This window comes from Argiope bruennichi, chromosome 6 (genome assembly GCF_947563725.1).
Source record: "Argiope bruennichi chromosome 6, qqArgBrue1.1, whole genome shotgun sequence".
Lineage (NCBI taxonomy): Eukaryota > Metazoa > Arthropoda > Arachnida > Araneae > Araneidae > Argiope > Argiope bruennichi.
In genome coordinates this window covers 112,995,188-113,016,381 of record NC_079156.1, presented here as the reverse complement: position 1 = coordinate 113,016,381, position 21,194 = coordinate 112,995,188, and the positions used below count along the sequence as shown (strand labels likewise).

At 32.2% G+C, this 21,194-nt stretch overlaps 2 protein-coding genes across 2 annotated transcripts; both read right to left on the bottom strand.

The window, feature by feature from the left end:
- Nucleotides 1-2,946: 2,946 nt before the first annotated feature.
- On the bottom strand, nucleotides 2,947-3,843 carry LOC129971911 (gastrula zinc finger protein XlCGF7.1-like). The gene has a single exon (XM_056085889.1). It carries the CDS (start codon nucleotides 3,841-3,843, stop codon nucleotides 2,947-2,949), a length of 897 nt encoding a protein of 298 aa, XP_055941864.1.
- A 12,331-nt stretch (nucleotides 3,844-16,174) lies between these two features.
- Nucleotides 16,175-16,705, bottom strand: LOC129971910 (uncharacterized). Its single transcript, XM_056085888.1, has one exon. It carries the CDS (start codon nucleotides 16,703-16,705, stop codon nucleotides 16,175-16,177), a length of 531 nt encoding a protein of 176 aa, XP_055941863.1.
- Nucleotides 16,706-21,194: the final 4,489 nt, after the last annotated feature.

Genomic DNA, 21,194 nt, shown 5'->3' with positions numbered 1-21,194 from the left:
AAAGTAAAATTTGATACTATGGAACCCTTTGTTTTCTTGTATGTACAGTGTGCAATATAATCTATACTAATAATAAAGATGAACTGGGTGTGCTGGCACTCTACAAAACAGATCATTTGATCCATAGTTACCAAATTTTGCATGCATATAACTCGGAGGTCAGGAATGTGGATCTTGGAGCAATTTTTTTGCAATTTTAATTGGAGTTAGTTAATTGATAGAAACATAATTAGAATTAATAGAAATTTAACTAGAATGAATTAAATATTAAGATAAATTTTAGTGTTTTACTGTGATAACTTCCAAAAATATTTTTGCAAAAAAAGTAAATTTTAAACTTTTTATTAAAATTTTAAAAAAAAAATTTCTTTTTCCCAATGCCAAAGTTAGTAGTTGTAAGAATTTTGGAAGATTTTGGCAAATTTTTTAAAAATAATTTTTTACCTGATTTCTAACAACAGATTACATTGTTTTATCAACTATCTCATCACTTGATTTTTATCACTATTGAAAACCTAAAAAAGATTCTGTGTAATATCTGAATAGTTTACAAGATGAATAAAAAAGAGAATTAAAATATCATGGGATTTGTAAAATAAATGAACCAGGTATTTACACTTTTAAGACTACCATGATGTTATAGAACTATTATCCAATAGTAAAGTTCATGTACATAATAAACAGAGCATATGTAAGAGACAATTAAAATAACATGGCTTTAACGCCTGATAATTTGGCAGAATCATGGACATGAAATTGTATTTAAACAATAAAAAAAACTAAATATAATCAATATTTCCATTGAACCAACTGACCACCAAAGGATTTTACTGTGGAATTTTAAATAAAAAGAAAGGTCCATTCTATTGTGACTAAAACTGAGTGAGTTATAAAAATTTAAATATTACTATCTTGTAAAAAATGTGCGATTTTAAGCCAATCCATTAACTGTCTCAAAGATATACCAATCAGCATCCAGATTTACCAAAGACTGATTGCCCTAACATTTTGAAAATGTTAATTATTTTAAAATTGTAATATTCAATCAGATTTGATCGCAGAAGATAGAAACTTTTTCTCAATTTCAAAGTTGGAGTCCCAAGAATATTTTACAAAATATAATTCATTAAGACCAAGGACTATAAAATCTAGATTTCATAATTTTTTGAAGAATATTTACAGACCAAAACAAAATAAAATACTATTTGAATCATTTAAATCCCTTAGAAAGTAAAACTAAATTTTATGATGAATCAGAGAAATTTTTATTGAATAATTCTCGAGATATTGTATAAATTATTGTTTTCTGTACTTATGTTTTTTTTTTTTTTTTTTTTTTTTAATAAACATGCTTAGCTATAGCACTAATATATTTTTGTATTAATTAAAGTTCAATCACTTCTATTTTGATTTGAAGTTCAAATATTATGAGAATCAACAGATTAGAGAAATATAAAATATGATGAACAGAACAGCTTATGACTACTATTATATGATTATCAAAATATTAATGAATTAATTATATGACTATCAAAGTGTGAAGCTTAAAAATTAAGAGACCAAATTACTTCAAATAATTAATGAATTTTAATGAGCATTAATCCAGACAAACCAGCTGGTTTCTAAAGTGGCTAATTTTTTAATAAAGAGGCTTTTTGACAAAAATTTAGAATTATGTCAAAGATATTATATTTTTATAATGCAAATTAAGAAGAGATCACTCCATCCTTTACAACAGTTTTAAATTTCTTATAATTGCTGCACATATTTTCAGATCTAAAGATTCTCTAAAGTAACAGTTGATTTTTCAATATTTGTGTGTATCTATGGCTCTAAGTTTACATGACAATTTTTCAGATTATGCCAAGCTCTATTACACAATTATCTTGGTGATATATGTTGGTTGCTTGACAATAAAACAAAGAGGCCTTAAAAATACACAACTATTAATTTTTCTTAATGTTAAATAAGAGTAAATATATACAATATAAGTTGGATTATTTTAAAATCATAATGGATATAATATCCGATTTAAAAATTGCAATGAATTAAAACATATAGTGGTTCTCTTATAGAAATTTTTTATTTATAATGTAGGATGATTAATACAATCAAAAACATAAAAACTATTTCAAAATTGAATGAAGTTTCAGTTTTGTAATGTAATAGAAATGAACATGCAAACAAAAATTATAATTAATAGAAAAAAAGCTAGAATCTGATTCATAGAAACTTGAATAAGAATTTATAATAATTTTGAAATAAATATAAACCATAGTCAATTAATAATAAGCTCTGAATAGAAAATGATGGGGGGAGGGGTAGTCACATCTCAAAATAAAGATATGATGCCAAAATTTCAGTAAATATATGATTTTTATTTTCAACGTCATTATTTTGATTCTTCTTCTGAATCTAAAATACAGAAATATTGCAAGCTCCCATACTTTATTTTAAAAATCACACTTTTTCATTAAATGTTTCAACATAACAAGTAACAATATCTATCACAGATAATACAAAAATTAATTTCTATTCACTCATAGTTAGTACTTTTTACAGTTAAAAAACATTCAATGGAGTTTTGTTCTTGCACTACCGTCGACAGTATCAAAAATATCCCTGGATAAAACTATTTCCCTCAAGAATTTCATAAATTTAAAATTGTTGCTAAAAATATAATTCAGTGAACAGATAATAAAAAATAGCATTTACGAGCTTAAAACAAAGGTATATAAGAAGAAAACCCCCCAATGCAATGCCACATATGAAATATGAATGCACATAATATTACATTAAAACATCCTAAGTAAACTGACAAGGGACAAATATAAAGATTTTTTTTTAAGGAAAACCAACAACTCATTTCAGCAGCAACAGCTCATTAAGAGTTCTACATCTTTTAATCATGAGTACATAGAATATCAAAAAATACTCAAAAGAAAATTAATCACTTATTACAATCACATCATGAGAATGAAGATGAGAATTTAAGCTATCTTTACGAGCAAAACTCTTATTGCAGACTTCACAGGTATGAGGTTTCTCTAGAGTATGTTTCATACAATGCCTATTTAATAATCTTCTAGTCTTAAAACCAGTACCACAAACCTCACAAATATAAGATTTCTCAGAACTATGTATTACACGATGTGAATTCAAATTACTCTTTTGGCTGAAACTTTTATCACAGATATCACATGCATATTTTTTTATATTTTGATGAGACAGATAGTGTTGATTCAAATTACTATTACGATTAAATCCTTTCTTACAGATCCCACACACAAATTGTTTCTTATTCAAATGAATAAGAATATGATCTTGCAGATTACTCTTACTATGGAATGCTTTGGGACAGGATTCACATTTGAATGGCCTTTCTCCTGTATGAGTACGATAATGCCGAGTTAAGTTCTGCTTCTTTGTGAAATTCATCTTGCAGATTTCACATTCAAACATCTTTGGATTATTACTATGAACTATGGAATGTGAACTTAGCTGGCTTCTCTGAATGAATTTCTCACCACATACTTCGCATGTAAATAGTTTCTCGGATGTGTGGATACGATAATGATCCAAATAACTATTTTTTTCAGAAAATCCTTTGTAGCAATGACGGCAGGTAAAAGGTTTCTCGGTTCTGTGAATTGATAAAACGTGATTATTTAAACTGCTTTTCCGTATAAAGTTAGTTCCACAAAATTCACAACAGTACGTTTTTCCTTTAGCGTGAATAAGGTGATGTTTTCTAAGAGAAGACATATGTTTATAAGTTTTATGGCAAACTTCACATTCGTATCCTTTGGATCCGTCATCTGATAAATCGGATGAGTCCGACATGGTAATTTTGATTTTAGAAGTGAATTAAGCTAGAATAAAGATAAGAGAATCTTAATTTTATCTTTAAAAAAACGGTGAGCACTTGATGTTTACCGACTTATTAGGTGCCTTTCTGAACTCAATCTCCACGTGATAAATTCAATTTAGAGCCATTGCCATCCAATCGGTGGAACTCAAACAAAAACAAAAAGGGCGCCATAATCCTTGGATTAGTTTTAACCGAGTCCAGAGTATGGATTGTGATTGGTGTATATGACTGTCGTACGAATTTTTTTGCTTGAAATTTATCTTTTCCTTAATTGGCCATTTTGGCGAAATTTATTTGAATTCGAAATCATTGATTTTTTATCCGGACCGAGAATATCAAGGCGAGATCGCGAGGGAGCAGATATTCAGAGGCAGACAAATCTGGAAAATACGAAATATACAAACAGAGGACTAGTGTTGGTTCAACTCATTCATTTCGGAGTTCCGGAATTTGAATCGTTCTGCATCCATCCGAAACTGAAATGGTTGTTACTCTTAAAAAATAATACTACTACTAATAAAAAAACTTCAATTATAATGATAAACTTAAATTTAAAAATAATGCCCAAAATTTCTTTAAAAATAAAGTTTTCATTGATAAATTTTTAATAATTATTAAATAAATAATTATATAAACCTTTAATAATAATATATTTTTCTTAAGATTAAATATGTTAATATTTCTATTAATTAATATCATTTGTTAATTTTTAAGTAAAATAAAAACAAAATAATATTGGTTTATAATTTTAAAAAATAATCTTTTCTTTGGGTTCTTTTGATTAGGAAAACTCCATAAAACTTTTAACAATGTTTTTATTATGATATAGTGCACATTCTTCTAATTGAATTTTTCGCCTGATTTCTTTCATTTTTTTGTACCTATTTTGGCATAACTTTCTTATTTCGGTGCTAACAGTGCTGCAGTATGTCTCAATAAATTCCAAATAATCATTTTATGACAGGTACATGTTACCTCCTTGGCTGTACAAGATGCCTTTCGAATTTAAAAGGCTTCTTGAAAAGATTTTACAAATTGCACCGTACATAGACAAGGCTAATTGAAATCTGGCTGTGGAGAGATAAGACTGATCATAAACCAGAGGCGGCGGCAGAGATTTGCCGACGGGGAGGCAAGACAAATCCGACAGGGGGGCAAGCACAATATCTCTAATTTGGCTTCAAAATAACTCATAATAATTAATTTTACATTTAATTAAAGAAAATAAAGTATTATTTAGCTTTTTTTAATTCAGATACTGATTCTTTCTTTCATAGTTAAAAATTTGCAAAGATATTCGTAAAAAAAATGTTGTACTCAGTTTCTTTTACTGACTGTCAAAATATCGCTAATATTTGAGCCTATTTTTTTATGACTCTTGAGATTTAATTGCATTGAAATCTAATTTTAGAAAAAAATATGATTATATTCTTTCTATGATTATTATTTTAATCTAGGTTGTAGTATATAGATAGGAACATAAATTGCGCCAGAATGGTGTGTCATTCTAAATGAACAAATAAATGTATGTTCTTATCGTGGAATCTATATAAAATAAATGTTGAAAGAAAAAGTTTTATAAAAGAAATTTTTTTAGAAATCTAGAATAATAAATAAAAAATATTCGATGCTTTCTCCAAAAAAAAAATAGATTTTTCAGCGTAGTTCCCTACCTAAAATATTTGTTAAGTATTTGCAAAGGTGTTCCGAATTCGAGGAAAATAAGTGCGCGTGCTCAACAAAAATTTACTATTGATCGAACACGAGCAATATAGAATGCTGAAAAGATACAATGTTATTGTTTCTTAAGAAGGCTGGAGAAAATGTTTTCTAAATTTATGCATAAACTTACTATTTTATGTAAGATATGAAAAATATTCTTATGAAAAATGGACTGCTTAAACGTTAGATCCCCCATTTATTTATTTTTAAATATATATTTTGGCTTAAAAACCAATGCATTTTATTAAAAAACAATTAGATCTTGAATATGAATTCTCCTATCTTCATTTTTAGGCACGCGTTTTATGATTAAGTACATTTTTAATTCAAAGTTATTGCAAACTAACAATCTATCGAAAAAGGTGAGTTTTATGTCCTCAGCTGCATGCATTGGGTTTTCTTAACCCCTTCATATACAATAGCGAATCTGGCTCGCTTGTGGAATTATTGAATTTCAAATTTTAAATCTGAAATTAAGTGAAAGCATTAAGTAATTTAAAATGCAAAAATCCCTTGAAAATGTATCATTACATCGAATTCTCTTATATTATTCTAGGGATTAAAATAACAGTAATTGTCCGAAATAAGATCTGCCATCTTAGTAGGAAGTTAGGTAAGTTCGTATGTCATGGGGTTAATGTGTTATTTATGAATATTCTAAAAATAACTATTTTAATAATCTTTTTATCAAGACATCTTTATTCAAAGTCTATTAAAAATTTAGAAGCATCTGAAATTATATAATTTTTTGCCGCGAATAGTAATTGAAAGAAAAAAATAATAAATAAACGATACGTTCTCGATTACATAGTCTTAATATTGAATGGAGGGTCTGAAAATAGGTTGTAATTTGTTTATTTAACAAATTGCATACTTGGGTAAATTCTTTTAGTGTAGCTAAAAAGTTATCAAAGCACAAATATTTATTTATTTTGGTCGTCAACTGCAGTCAACAATATTTATTTAGTGTAATAATTGTAGCCTGAAAAATTAGATTGCAAAAGAAAACAGATATTTTATTGTTAAATAAATTTAATTTACAATTTTACAATTTACTTACTTCAGTGTTTTATAATGAATTCACATTATGTGGCTACAGCAAAATAACTCTTTTTAGCACGCATATTCAGAAGAGTTTCAAAAGAAAAGAGTGTTTTATTAAATTTAGATTTTAACTAGATTTTAGTCAGACTATTCTCATAGTGAAATGAATAAAATAAATTTATCAGTTCGTTACTGAGGAAGTAATAATTATATAAATAAGATGATGATAAGTTTTAGAACTTGAATTTGAATGATGAATTATGGAAAACAAATCTATCGTCTTATTCATGAATAATATAAAAGCATCAATTTCTCTAATAATTCCACTGAAGGTAATCGAAGTGATGAAAACAATTTTTTTCCATTATCTGTGGTAAAATCTTATCCGAAGGACAAAGATTAGTCAGAAAAAATGTGACGTCTTATTCATTGGACAGCTTATTGATTATTCTACTAAATTTAGCATAAATAAAATGCTGAATGAACATTATGACATTTAAATAAAATGACTGAGAATTTGGAATCGTCGACAACCATTCACATTGAATTCTTAGCCGACCGATCAAAATGTTTTGACAAAATGGGACATATGTCTTATTCATATGTCGTCTTGTCGGTTATATTGCCAAAAGTAATGCAAATTAAAAACTTGATGAACGACATTTGAATCAAATGTCTGAAAATCTGTGGATAGAGTCTTCGACATTCAGTTCATAGTCGGTCGCCTAAAAGTTGCCTGCAGAAAGCGATATCTTATTCACTTGTCTGATATATTGCCAAATCAAGTGTAAATTATAAGCTAAATGAACGACATTTCAATCAAATGTCTGAAAATCTGCAGATTTAATGTCTTCGGCATTCACCGCATTGAGTTCATAGTCGGCCGACCAAAAATTGCCAGCAAAATGAGAATATCACCTTGTCGGTATCTTATTCACTTGTTACCTTGTCGGTTATATTACCAAAAGTAGTACAAATTAAAAACTTGATGAACGACATTTGAATCAAATGTCTGAAAATCTGTGGATAGAGTCTTCGACATTCAGTTCATAGTCGGTCGCCTAAAAGTTGCCTGCAGAAAGCGATATCTTATTCACTTGTCTGATATATTGCCAAATCAAGTGTAAATTATAAGCTAAATGAACGACATTTCAATCAAATGTCTGAAAATCTGCAGATTTAATGTCTTCGGCATTCACCGCATTGAGTTCATAGTCGGCCGACCAAAAATTGCCAGCAAAATGAGAATATCACCTTGTCGGTATCTTATTCACTTGTTACCTTGTCGGTTATATTACCAAAAGTAATGCAAATTAAAAACTTGATGAACGACATTTGAATCAAATGTCTGAAAATCTGTGGATAGAGTCTTCGACATTCAGTTCATAGTCGGTCGCCTAAAAGTTGCCTGCAGAAAGCGATATCTTATTCACTTGTCTGATATATTGCCAAATCAAGTGTAAATTATAAGCTAAATGAACGACATTTCAATCAAATGTCTGAAAATCTGCAGATTTAATGTCTTCGGCATTCACCGCATTGAGTTCATAGTCGGCCGACCAAAAATTGCCAGCAAAATGAGAATATCACCTTGTCGGTATCTTATTCACTTGTTACCTTGTCGGTTATATTACCAAAAGTAGTACAAATTAAAAACTTGATGAACGACATTTGAATCAAATGTCTGAAAATCTGTGGATAGAGTCTTCGACATTCAGTTCATAGTCGGTCGCCTAAAAGTTGCCTGCAGAAAGCGATATCTTATTCACTTGTCTGATATATTGCCAAATCAAGTGTAAATTATAAGCTAAATGAACGACATTTCAATCAAATGTCTGAAAATCTGCAGATTTAATGTCTTCGGCATTCACCGCATTGAGTTCATAGTCGGCCGACCAAAAATTGCCAGCAAAATGAGAATATCACCTTGTCGGTATCTTATTCACTTGTTACCTTGTCGGTTATATTACCAAAAGTAATGCAAATTAAAAACTTGATGAACGACATTTGAATCAAATGTCTGAAAATCTGTGGATAGAGTCTTCGACATTCAGTTCATAGTCGGTCGCCTAAAAGTTGCCTGCAGAAAGCGATATCTTATTCACTTGTCTGATATATTGCCAAATCAAGTGTAAATTATAAGCTAAATGAACGACATTTCAATCAAATGTCTGAAAATCTGCAGATTTAATGTCTTCGGCATTCACCGCATTGAGTTCATAGTCGGCCGACCAAAAATTGCCAGCAAAATGAGAATATCACCTTGTCGGTATCTTATTCACTTGTTACCTTGTCGGTTATATTACCAAAAGTAGTACAAATTAAAAACTTGATGAACGACATTTGAATCAAATGTCTGAAAATCTGTGGATAGAGTCTTCGACATTCAGTTCATAGTCGGTCGCCTAAATGTTGCCTGCAGAAAGCGATATCTTATTCACTTGTCTGATATATTGCCAAATCAAGTGTAAATTATAAGCTAAATGAACGACATTTCAATCAAATGTCTGAAAATCTGCAGATTTAATGTCTTCGGCATTCACCGCATTGAGTTCATAGTCGGCCGACCAAAAATTGCCAGCAAAATGAGAATATCACCTTGTCGGTATCTTATTCACTTGTTACCTTGTCGGTTATATTACCAAAAGTAATGCAAATTAAAAACTTGATGAACGACATTTGAATCAAATGTCTGAAAATCTGTGGATAGAGTCTTCAACATTCAGTTCATAGTCGGTCGCCTAAAAGTTGCCTGCAGAAAGCGATATCTTATTCACTTGTCTGATATATTGCCAAATCAAGTGTAAATTATAAGCTAAATGAACGACATTTCAATCAAATGTCTGAAAATCTGCAGATTTAATGTCTTCGGCATTCACCGCATTGAGTTCATAGTCGGCCGACCAAAAATTGCCAGCAAAATGAGAATATCACCTTGTCGGTATCTTATTCACTTGTTACCTTGTCGGTTATATTACCAAAAGTAGTACAAATTAAAAACTTGATGAACGACATTTGAATCAAATGTCTGAAAATCTGTGGATAGAGTCTTCGACATTCAGTTCATAGTCGGTCGCCTAAAAGTTGCCTGCAGAAAGCGATATCTTATTCACTTGTCTGATATATTGCCAAATCAAGTGTAAATTATAAGCTAAATGAACGACATTTCAATCAAATGTCTGAAAATCTGCAGATTTAAAGTCTTCGGCATTCACCGCATTGAGTTCATAGTCGGCCGACCAAAAATTGCCAGCAAAATGAGAATATCACCTTGTCGGTATCTTATTCACTTGTTACCTTGTCGGTTATATTACCAAAAGTAATGCAAATTAAAAACTTGATGAACGACATTTGAATCAAATGTCTGAAAATCTGTGGATAGAGTCTTCGACATTCAGTTCATAGTCGGTCGCCTAAAAGTTGCCTGCAGAAAGCGATATCTTATTCACTTGTCTGATATATTGCCAAATCAAGTGTAAATTATAAGCTAAATGAACGACATTTCAATCAAATGTCTGAAAATCTGCAGATTTAATGTCTTCGGCATTCACCGCATTGAGTTCATAGTCGGCCGACCAAAAATTGCCAGCAAAATGAGAATATCACCTTGTCGGTATCTTATTCACTTGTTACCTTGTCGGTTATATTACCAAAAGTAGTACAAATTAAAAACTTGATGAACGACATTTGAATCAAATGTCTGAAAATCTGTGGATAGAGTCTTCGACATTCAGTTCATAGTCGGTCGCCTAAAAGTTGCCTGCAGAAAGCGATATCTTATTCACTTGTCTGATATATTGCCAAATCAAGTGTAAATTATAAGCTAAATGAACGACATTTCAATCAAATGTCTGAAAATCTGCAGATTTAATGTCTTCGGCATTCACCGCATTGAGTTCATAGTCGGCCGACCAAAAATTGCCAGCAAAATGAGAATATCACCTTGTCGGTATCTTATTCACTTGTTACCTTGTCGGTTATATTACCAAAAGTAATGCAAATTAAAAACTTGATGAACGACATTTGAATCAAATGTCTGAAAATCTGTGGATAGAGTCTTCGACATTCAGTTCATAGTCGGTCGCCTAAAAGTTGCCTGCAGAAAGCGATATCTTATTCACTTGTCTGATATATTGCCAAATCAAGTGTAAATTATAAGCTAAATGAACGACATTTCAATCAAATGTCTGAAAATCTGCAGATTTAATGTCTTCGGCATTCACCGCATTGAGTTCATAGTCGGCCGACCAAAAATTGCCAGCAAAATGAGAATATCACCTTGTCGGTATCTTATTCACTTGTTACCTTGTCGGTTATATTACCAAAAGTAGTACAAATTAAAAACTTGATGAACGACATTTGAATCAGATGTCTGAAAATCTACAAACTTAACATCTTCGACATCCATTGCATTCATTTCTTAGTTCGGTCTATCAAAAATTATCCGCAAAATACGGTATATTATTGGCCACCCTATTCACCCTATTCATTGGCCACCCTACCACCCTATTCATTATTTTGCCGAATACAGTCAAATTAGTTTAACCGTTACTGGGGATACTTCAACTGTTTACAATATATTAACTAAGGTGGATTTTAAATAATCATATTCGATAATGCGCTACTCTCTACAACCTTCCTAAAATGGGAACACTTTTGGCAACGAAACTCTCAATCTCTCCTCGCCGACGGGGGGGGGCAAGAGACTCCCGACAGGGGGCAATTGCCCCCCTGCTACCGTCGCCTCTGTCATAAACTAAGAAAATATTCTTTTCTTCGCCTGTTTCAGAAATGATTCAAGAGTATGTTTATTTTTAAACTTCGTTACCAAAGAATTTCTTTTTATATTGAAATTCTCAGTTTTAGGTTGCATAACAAGTAAAGACTGATTTTTTTTTTCTACTAGAAAATGAAAAAGAGTGAGGAAAAAGGGTTCCGAGGGTTCGTAATACAGATATGCGATAGGCCTGGAATTAACCATTTCTTCCAGTTTTAAAATTACAATTGGAAATTCCATAAAAGAAAGGGATGATTTACTAATAATTCTTTTTAAGCAAGTTTTAATCGTATGTATATTTCTCTCCCAGAAGCATCCCCAGTATGAGCTTTTTCAAAAATAAATTTTCAAATCCTTTGGAACAAACATATTTTTAATTTCAGTCTTGTTAATAGAATTCCAACATTTTCCTAAATTACAATTTACCTTATAAAATGTTTTAGAATTAGCAGAATATAGAACAGAACACAAATATCTACAAGAAATGAATTGTCTAAAAAAACCCCTGATAAAAATGAAACAGTTGTGGTGAATAGCATATAAGCCAGTTAACAACTCTTCTACCCGAACGATCGTTTTGGTATAATGGTTTAGTTACTGGACTGCTAACCACAAGGTCCCAGGTTTATCCTTCGCACATCACATATCGCTTCATTGGTGACCTCGGACGATGAACCTACAACCTTCGTACAGCTGTTGTGGCGCCATCTACCCGCAATCAAAGCCGTCAGACTCACTTGACGCAGCAACCCAAAGTCGCCACACTTGGCGCATCAGCACCCACACACGCTCGCCATAACGCTTGGCGCTAATCAACTGTGTACAGGCCCATTTAGACAACAGCTACTCAATACATCACCACTCAACAGCCATATCGTTCGTCTCACTTCCGACTCACTGGAGATAGAGTACTGTAGTGAATAGCATATAAGCCAGTTAACAACTCTTCTACCCGAACGATCATTTTGGTATAATGGTTTAGTTACTGAACTGCTAATCACAAAGTCCCAGGTTCTACCTTCGTGCATCGCATATCTCTAAACAGTACTCATATTAAGAACCAATTTAAAATGAACTGCCCTAGTGATAGCATAAATAAATATTATTAAATGACGCTTAGTACAGAATTACACGCAAGAAAAGTCTTGCAAAGTCCACAGCAGGCACATTAAATGGAAAATGTTCTTGAATTCTCTCAGAAGGTAATGGGGGGGGGTACTATCTAGCTTCCAGTTTTTATCGTATGAAGTTTACATATAATACAGTCATTGAATATTTTTTTACGAATTATCTATTCTTCACTTACCTTTGTAAACTATTTCTTTAAATGCATTAAGGTATGATCAGAATCTAAAAGGCATATAGTTCTAACTTCTCTTTTGACTTGGATTGCTCATACTGCAAATTATTACAGCGAAGAATTATTAATGGATTGCTTTATTCGCTGTTTCTGCAAATTATCAGAAAACCTTATTTTCAGATATTTTACACTCCGATTCATTTAATATTTCTTTATTAAGATGTAGCGAAACGAATGTTTATAGTTTTTGTTTTCGAAAACTTTTTAAATATGCAGGATTTAAATTAGAATATAGGGAATAAATTATTTTTACCTCAAATATATAGGGATGTGGATTAAAAAGCAAGCTGAATAAGATGTATTTTATCGCGAAATGAAAAAAAAAAAGAAAAAAAAACTCAATAACATCGCTTGAGCAGGCAAGGATAGAATCTTAGACGTTTTACTTAAGTTCTCCCCATTATGTCACGTTCGCTTATGGCACAAAGTTCAGTTTTTTAGTTTAGTTAAAGCAAACTAAAAAACTGAATATTTAATTTAAATTTTAATTTCATTAACTTGGAAGTCACTGAAAGACAAATTTTATTAATGGAACTATTAACAAATTAAAACTTCTAAACATTGTCTATAAATCTGCAATAATTTCAAAAAGTTGTTTAAAGTTTCTTGATAATAAATAAATTGTTTTGTAGAATATGGAGCTAACCAGCAATAGAAATTCGTCATAAGTGTAATTTCATCACAAAATGCTTCAATGAATAAAATAAAATAAAGCAGATTCATAGAAAGATTCCATTTAAAGCCATATAATAGTGTGGCATGTCTTCATCGAAATACTGAAAACAGTAGCAAGTTACAAATCAAATTTCGTAATCGGAAATAGGATATTAATTTAAAAAAAAAGGAAATTGCAAATTAATATTATTATTAATTAAAAATTAATATATGATTAATATAATTAATTTTATGAAAATTATATAATAATATTAATATGTTAATAATAATTTATTCGTGAAATAATTGATAGAAATGCAATAATAGTTCAATTTAAGTGAGATTCCGGAACCTCAAAGGGAAATTACAATTACTGAAGAGATCTGAACCACTACTTCTTTGAATGAGACGTCCCATCACTTAAAACCTCGAAAGTCTGCTTGTTTAACGTCTATCTAATTGGCGCAAGGTTTATTCTATGTATAAAATAGCTAACATTTAAAATGCAGCTTTCAAATATCAGATGCATTGGCAAAATTGTATTATTGCGAGGAAGATTTTAAAAATATATATTCAACATATCTATTTTATTTAAAGTGGTACAATTTTTGCTTGTAAACTCGCATTCGATGATTGTTGTACTGTTGATTTTCCCACAGTAATAGAAAAAAAAAAAAAATAAGAGCACAACTTCATTCTGCTATCAGGAAACGTGCTTGGAAGATAAAATTACCTATTTAAGGTAAAATATTTTGCGCCTGAAATATTCCCTCAATATTGTCTGTATAGTTAAAATTGCAGAAATTTTGAATTTTCCTGTAATAAATTCCTTTTTCGTTGTTACGAATGCTTTCTTCAAGGGAAAAAAGGTGCAAATTTTGGCTAATAAATGATTACGTTAATTTAATTTGGCTAAATGATGATTACGCCAGAAGATATCTCACTTTCTCTTTGAAGCAGTTATTTCTATTATTAGATATACCGGGTTAATCATAAATTCATGTAAACTTCGAAAATTCATAATAAGAGAAACAATGCTTAGAAAAAAAAAATCTTGCTTCTCGCAAATACAGATATTGGATTTTTTTCCATGTATAAAAATGAATGATTCCAAAAATAATCGAAACAGAGATATGGTGCTCACACACCATACTAAGTCTTTTTATATAAATCTGACAAAGACAGGCCATGAAACAGATCATAATAACAGGATACTCTGCATTTATTTTAAAGTAAAAAATGTTCAACATGACCTTCATCACAAGGTATCAGGTACGCGAGGCGCATATTATCATGTTGGCATCAATGCCACAGGCGATTTGTTAAATTTCACTTACCAGTTCCACTTAAAATGACTAAGGAACTCCGGTGCAAACGAGATTTTAAGTATCTCCACAGTCAAAATCTGTCTAATTTAAGTCTGATGATCGTGACAGCCATTTAAATTTACATTCTCGACTTACTTATCACTCAGTTTTTAGTGAAAATATCCAACCAGAATATCTCGACAGCATGTGCTAAGTGAGGCGGAGCACTATCTTGCACGAAGAAGACGACAATTAACGCATATTTTTCCTGATGGGCTAACTCAACATAATTACATAAAAGCTTAACATACCATTCTGCAGTGATTGTACAAACTTTTCAGCTTTTCGTTTTACTTTGAGGCCCTCGTTTTACAATAGTTTTGTAAAACGAAAGTGAGGAGAATAAGAGTCATGGTGAAATAACACATCAAACAGTTATATAAAGACAATTTAGTGGCTTGTTCAGATAACCATGAGGCTTTGACGTCACCCAGTTATTAATTATTTTGAGAATAGATATTACCAAACATTTAAAAATGGCCTCTATCCATATGACGTTCAATGACCATTGTGGATTCCATTCCATTTGTGGCAGCATCCATGCAGTAAAATTTAGTCCTTCACCTGTCGGTAATGAGTGGTAAAGTTCCTGTATATTATAAGGAAGCTAATACGATTTCGTGAAAAGAAAGTAGAATTAAATTAAAACAGTAATTCTAACAGTGATTACACACGCACTCGGTTTATGTTGATTGCTCTCACATTATTTAAAAATCACCACACAAGAATAATTTTGGACACTTTTTCCTTTTATTCTGGCCATTGCTTAGCAGCATTTGCTACCGCACACACACTCGCTCACGATACACGTTACACTGAAGCGTTTTTCCCTTTGCCGCAAGAGGGCAGCACAGTGACAGGTCGGAACATACCGCCCGCCTTGACATAATGTTGTCAACACACACACACAAGGAAAAACTATGGAATATCACAATTCAATGCACAATGCTGAATAAAAACACACAAATTCAGATTTTAAACACTACACATTACAAGGTAATAACATTAATCACACAATAAAGAACACTAATATAAGATTACACATCAATAGGTAAAATACAAATTTTTGAAATGGCTCTTTTATAAACTCCAGATTGAGTTTTAACTTTTACAACTCTGACCCTTTTATCTTCACCCAGATAACATTCAATTATTCTACCTAATGCTCAATTTTGAGGGGGTAGGTTTTCATCTTTAAGAAGCACTAACTCATTGATTTTTACATTATCTTTTTCTACCTTCCACTTGGACCTCTGTTGCACATTATTAAGATACTGTATATGCCATTTTCTGTATGCCAATGGCATATGCCATACTGTATATGCCATTTTCTGTATGCCAATGGCATATGCCATACTGTATATGCCATATGCCATTTTCTATAAAGCATTTGAATTAATTTTGTCAGTTTTTTCCAATTGGATAATCGATTGTTCTTTAACTTCTATTAAATTTGGCTCTACAACAGTATTTAAGGATCTGCCAATTAAGAAATGAGCAGGGGTTAACACGTCATACACATCGGTATCGGACGACAGAGGTGCAAGTGGTCTAGAATTTAGAATTCCTTCTATTTGCGTAATAACTGTTAGGAATTCTTCATAGCTCAATTTGGAATTACCTAAATTGCGTTTGAAATGATATTTAAATGTTTTAACTCCACTTTCCCAGAGGCCACCAAAGTTAGGTGCTCTAGGTGGAATGAAGTTCCAATCAATTCCCTCTGTTGACAAATAACTAGCAAGACTATCGTCGGGTTTTACAACTAAATTGTATAACTTAGAAAGTTCCTTATTTGCTCCTATGAAGTTTGTGCCGTTATCTGAAAATAATTTCGAACATAAACCTCTTCGAGCCACAAATCTCTTTAAACACGCTATGAAGGCATCTGATGTTAAATCAGTGACCATCTCGAGGTGCACTGCCTTAGTAACTAAGCATACAAATAAACAGACATACACATTATGATAAGTGCCCTTTCTTTGATGTTTATATTTCACAAGAAATGGGCCACAAAAATCTACTCCAGAGCAATTAAATGGGAAGTCAGGAGTCACTCTCTCTTTCGGTAAATCGCCCATCAATTGTTTAACTCCTATGGGTTTAACTCTGAAACACTTAATACAATCATGCACTACTTTCCTACACGTTGCCTTACCTTGAACTGGCCAGAAACTTTGTCTGACATAATGTAGTAAAGCAGTAGGGCCTAAATGAAAATATCTTTTATGAAAGAATTCAATAATAAGCTTAGTTAATTTATGACCTTTAGGCAAAATAATTGGGAACTTACAGTTAAAATTTACATTACTATGTCTTATTCTGCCATTGACTCTTAGTACACCAACCTCATCTAAAAAGGGGTTTAAACATTTGATCTTATTTTTGTCAAGAACAGGTTTATTTTTATTTAAACACCTTAACTCTTATGAAAATTCCCTACTCTGGATTTCCTTTATTATGAAGGTTTCAGCCTTCCTAATTTCCTCTGTTGTCAAGGGACCCAGTCTCCTTTCAGATGGACTCCTCAAGTTGTGGAGAAATCTGAAAACATAACTTATTACATGCAATATTTTAGTATAACTATTACTACAATTAAGAATATCAGTAACACATGAATTGTTCAATGTAGTAACTAAAACACTTTCACAGTCAACTTTTTTGAGCTCACAGTCTACATCGTCCTTTATCACAGAGTCAGAGATTTCTCTGCAAGGATACTCACTGTTTTTTTAGAAAGGCAGGGCCTTCCCACCACAAGTTACTCTCGAGCATTTTGGGCGGATTTACACCACGACTGATAAGATCAGCTGGATTATCTCCTGACGAAACATGTCTCCACTGCTCCTGACACGAAAGGTCTTGAAGTGTGGCTACACGGTTTGCCACGAAGGTTTTTAACTGGGACGTCTCTTTTTTAATCCATGACAGCACAATCATACTATCGCTCCAGTAATAGGTATTGGACACTTCCAATCGAAGAGCCGACTGGATACGCTGCATCAATTTCACCAGCAGCACAGAAGCGCAGAGCTCCAATCTCGGGATTGTGAGCTTCTTCAGTGGAGCCACTCTGGATTTACTGGCCACCATCTTGACAACAACCTCACCAGCAGGTGTTTGGGATTTGCAGTACACAACAGATCCAAAGACAGCTTCAGAAGAGTCGCTGAACCCATGAAGCTCTATAGTTTCAACGTCGGAAAATGGAAGAATACATCTGCTCACCTTGATGTTGTTAATGCACTGTAACTCGTTTGAAAACTTCTCCCATTCACTATGAATTTCAGGAGGAAGCTGGTCATCCCATTAAAGATTCAGAAGCCACAATTTTTGTAGAAAGATTTTCGCTAGTGAAATCACAGGACCAAGGAGGCCCAGAGGGTCAAACAACTTGGCTATTGTGGATAGAACTGTTCGTTTAGTATGAACATCCGTTGAAGTTATGGACACCTTAAAACAAAAACAGTCATTAGTATGGTCCCACGTGACACCTAAAGTTTTATCACAAGTCGTAGTTGCATCTATAAGTGGTAGACAACTGAGGATGATTGCCTCGCCATTTATGCAAGTTCATGCCAGCTCGTTTTAACATGGAAGTGAGCTGCTGTTGCATCTCTATGCATACGGGTAAAGTCTTAGCACCAGATAACACATCGTCCACATAAAAATCTTTCTCAACAACGGGTGCTGCAAGGGGAAAATTGTGTTCCTCATCCCTTGCAATTTGAATTAGCGTTCGAGTAGCTAAAAATGGGGCACTAGTAGTACCGTAAGTAATTGTTGACAGTTCCAACTTTTTCACTGAACCACACTCACTGTCCTTCCAAAGTATTCTTTGTAGGTTTCGCTGACTGGGATGAATGTAAATCATCCAATACATTTTTTCAATGTCCGCAATAAATGCATATGGATGTTTGCACTGCTGCTTTCCGTTCATGTTTCGGCTGCTAATTGTTACATGGCATATTTTACAACATGGGCACTATCCGCATTCGAGGAGGTTTGCCGTTTCGTCGATATTCCTTCCCTCATTACTACTCATTTTCTCAAAACCTCGTACTAAATTCAGTATTCCCTTCAATGAATTAGGACGTTTTTTACACTTTCAGTCCATATTCTCGTGTTATCTTGATTTTCTAAAGATTTAGAGGCAATAATTTTGGTGCTAAAGAAACAGGACATGTTACAGTAATAGGATTGAATAACCTGAGGGCGGCAAATAGTACAGTTCTTTTCGTAAGTTTTCTCCATTCTTCGTAATTATTTGCCTTTAACCCTAATGTACATACACGAATAATGCCAGACCTTTTACTCCAAATCATCTAATACTTTGAATTCAACTGTCTCGGTAGCATTGAGATCTGTATGTTCCCACCCCCCTGAGCTCCCACTTGTTTTCTGCCATTATTATAGGTGAAACCTTCATAAATACATACATTGAGGTCATTTATATTTCTAATACTTATAATACAGACTTCATCGTAAACTTATTCATGAGTTTTGAATAATATTTCGAATATGATGACATATCCATTGCCATTTCTCGTAAAACTACTCATAGATGATACTTGATGGTTGAATATAAAAGGAATTGTCTGCATGTTACTTCTAAAACAAATCGGAAATAATGATACAGTTTTTACATTCCACTGCATGAATAACATAAAAATCGCAGATAACGTCTGTTATCAGATGTCACTTATTTGCAGAAAGTCTTTTCTTAGATTTACATTTATTCCTATTTTCTCTGCACAGAATCAATTTAAAATTGTTGGTATTAACTCAAACTGGTTCACATCCTTTATCCTTTTCTAAACAATAGTTTACACTAGGTGAGCCTTTGACTTTTGTTAAGGCATAAAATAGTGACCTTATTTTAGTAAACGGTGCTTTTTTATCACATTGGTGTGTTATAAATAATGCGCCAGAACCTTTTGATCATTTGGGATTTCCACTATAATTCATTCTCTAAGTCATTCTTCAAATACATTCTCGTGTGATCCGAGAAAAGATTGTACTTTTAAGTACTTGATTGTAGTCTAGTCTCCTCAATACTGAATGGTAATTTCCTAGAAGTGGTGTATGATCTTTTCTTTGAGGTAGGTGTACGACAGAACGATTGTTCTCAATGTGCACTATTATAAAAAATATTCTCTAGAATTTTCGTGTAATTCACTTTCTATCTTTTTCGATGAGGATTCAAAGATAGCAGGAGTGTCCAGATCTCATAAGTCTTTTATCAATCTAGTCGCAGAAAATTGTAGAATTGATTGTGAAAGACGACTTTTTCATGAAAGAAATTCATATCAAATAGGAAAGGTAAGGGCCTGCTTAAAGACCCAGCTACTTTGAGTCCTCGATTGATTCACTCGAAAATTGGAATACTCCTATGACATACAACATTCAAGAAAGGTGCAATTGAAAAAGGAGTATTACATACGGATAATAGAAAATGCACTTCACATAAAACTGGAACACAAATGACACAACGACCATGTGGGTAGGAGCCAAAGTGACTGTTACATATAGTATAACGCCTATTAGTACGATATTACACGATATTTCCAGGATATTGGTCAATATTCTGAATACCGTATGGGGGCGCGAAGATATCGTAGCAATGTTAGTCATTTTTTGCTAATACAGGCACATCCGAGAGAATATCGTATATTGTTAAACTGTATAAAATTGAACAGTAAATTGTCCATCAAAATGATGATCTAACGTCTAAAGAGTCGTTATAAGAGATCTGATAATTGTGATGGCTATTGTAACAAGTTGTATTGCAATTTCTTATGATTATAATGAAGTTTATTTCCAATGTTTAAGATGTAATATCATACTGTCTTTATTTTATTTTTCTCGAAACAGTGAATCGTAATACCTCTTAAACCAACTTTCATATGTTCCGATTATCTCTCTGCACTGTTCACGTGGTCGTAATGGAAGCTTCTGTAAGATTTGGGTAAAAGTTGGACGAAGAGAAATCCCTTTTGTCAAAATTATTGTAATGCAACCTCCCCTCCCAATTTCAGAACAAATTTATAGATATGGAAATATTATTATTTTGCAATTAATGCGAATTTTTTTTTTTTAAATTTCGCATTGCATCACGAAAAACAAAACAGCAATCACTTTATTTTAATTTTTGAATACAAATATAAAGTACTAGGAATTCAAACTACGAATATGATAACTCAAAAACGCATTTAGCTAGATGAATGAAATTTGGTATACGGATGGGCATCAAAATTTGTAGATTTCCACAAACCCAAGTTTGCAGAATGGAAAAAAATTCATTAAAAAAAGTCTGACTGTATGGCTGTCAGAGTAAAAGTGAACACGATAAAAAGAAAACTTCAAAAGCTAGATAGATAAAATTTGCTACACAATGTA

Excerpts from the sequence above, each read along its gene's own strand:
- LOC129971911 (XM_056085889.1), bottom strand. The coding sequence starts at position 3,843 with ATGTCGGACTCATCCGATTTATCAGATGACGGATCCAAAGGATACGAA.
- LOC129971910 (XM_056085888.1), bottom strand. The coding sequence starts at position 16,705 with ATGGTCACTGATTTAACATCAGATGCCTTCATAGCGTGTTTAAAGAGA.